We start from the raw sequence: 1,906 nt of genomic DNA on the forward strand, positions 1-1,906 counted from the left end.
CGTGAATCTGTGTATTGCTCTTGCCCTTCTCGCTCCAGTCAACGTTGCCAGTCGAATGGAGTCCACGGGTGTACCTGGTGCCGTACACATTTCTGCGGCCACGCGGGCCTTATTGGGCGCCGCGGCCGACGGATTTCTTTCCACGGGGGGAATTCCCGTCAAGGGCAAGGTACGGATTGGGGAGTTGGCAGTTGACGGTTGGGAATTGATGTTATTGTTCTTTCCTGGTATTATTCGCACTTTATTCGCACTGGTCCACATGCCCACGGATCCGCCACCACGCAGTTCTCTTCACAGAGTTGTTTACCGGAGAAGTGAGGGGGGGGCATATTCCCTCACTCACTCACCCACTCAAAGAATACCAAGCGCAGCATCATTCGCATATTGGGGTGTGAAACGCAGTTCTTCATGCAGGTCGTCATCATGTCATCCTTCTCTGCGCCTCCCCCCGGCCTCACCAAACCATGTAACCCATGTGCTTGTATGACGTACGGCGCAGGGGTTCATGCTCACGTACGTGTACGACCCGTGCGGCGTCGCTCCGCAGCGCTCTCAAACAGTCTCCCGAACTGGATCAGGTGCGGAACAGGAGGGTGCCGCTGTGGCGGGTGCCGCTAAGCTATCGGGTGCCTGTCCTGATCCTGATCTACCAATCTTGACCGCTACAGCCGTGCCGGGTATTGGTAGGGAAGGTCCCCAGGTCCCGGGGGGAGAAGCATCTAGCGGTACACCGACAGAGGCGCCGCCTCCGTTGCCGCAATAGGCCATGTACGACATGACGTACATGGCACCCCAAGTGGTATGATTGTGCGCGCGTGTTGCAAAAGCGAGGACCGCTCTCTTGCGTGTGTGCCATTCCCGAATGTATATTCGACGTTTGTTGTACTGCAGCATGTACGGAGTACGGAATACGGCATAATACGGATATGGCACGTGTTTGTACAATTATGTCAGTTTTGTACTTTGGCTCGGTCCTGCGATGTCGGTTCCCGCAGCTGTGAGGGAAGGTGTTTTCCGGGCGCGTGCAGGAGGGTCCTTCGAACCCGCCATGAATATCTAGCTAGCTAGCTAGCTAGCGGGATTGTGTCTTGTAAATTATTTTGGCGCTGGCAAATATTTGTCTTGGCAGGAGTTTGTGACTTGGCTTTGCGAGGGTCGTGGTAAGGGTCGCTGTTTGAGAGAGAGGAGAGGAGAGAGAGAAGGAGAGGGAGAGCGAGACAAGTGTCAATGGGGAGACGCGCATTGGATTCGGTACGATTCATTAAACTCTGAGCATATACTACTAAACTCTTTGTGTATCTATTTCTAATTGTCTGCTATTGTTATTACCTGCCGTACTACCTGCCGTACTACCTGCCGTACTACCTGCCGTAGTACCTGCCGTAGTACTATGAGTACCATCAGTGCGATCATCCAGGATGAAACCAATGCGTCGTTATTTGTGTACGTCTGTATTTATATACGTGTGTTTGTGCGCGTCTGAATGCCTTTATGTAAATTTGTATGCATATGTATGTATGTATTATATTTGTCGACTGTCGCGTGAGAGGCAACATCGTGCAAACCTGCGAAAGGGCCTCTGGAGCCCTCTGGGTGAAGAGCGGGTGATGGGGGGCCTGATGTGCCGCACCGGAAAAACCGCTACGCACAGCCCCTGTTCCGTACGTCAGTTTGAGGCATGTACGACATGTACAATAGTAAGCCTACGAATTGAGGTACAGGGAAGGAGCTGCAAGCGTGAGGCGTATGTGTGTGCGTGTCCGTAGATGGAGACATGGTTAGTTAACAGGTGGTTATTGTTAGTTAGGACGTCCGCAATCGGTTAGTCAGCGATATATAAAACGGGGGTGATGGTGGGTCGATCATTATAATAAACGCAGCAGTCGGCTCATTTAGGGCGAAGTGG

General features: G+C 52.5%; 1 protein-coding gene across 1 annotated transcript in view; it reads left to right on the forward strand.

Moving 5' to 3' along the window:
• VOLCADRAFT_98405 (uncharacterized protein) overlaps nt 1–1,001 on the forward strand; it is a gene marked incomplete at both ends in the record, with an annotated part of 5,465 nt that extends 4,464 nt beyond the window's left edge. Inside the window, 3 exons of the mRNA XM_002957254.1 lie at nt 39–169; nt 500–578; nt 892–1,001. Of these exons, the coding sequence (XP_002957300.1) occupies nt 39–169; nt 500–578; nt 892–1,001 (320 nt within the window). The remainder of the gene's footprint in view (nt 1–38; nt 170–499; nt 579–891) is intronic.
• Between the last annotated feature and the right edge of the window lie 905 nt (nt 1,002–1,906).

This window comes from Volvox carteri, assembly GCF_000143455.1.
Source record: "Volvox carteri f. nagariensis unplaced genomic scaffold VOLCAscaffold_71, whole genome shotgun sequence".
Taxonomy (NCBI): Eukaryota; Viridiplantae; Chlorophyta; class Chlorophyceae; order Chlamydomonadales; family Volvocaceae; genus Volvox; species Volvox carteri.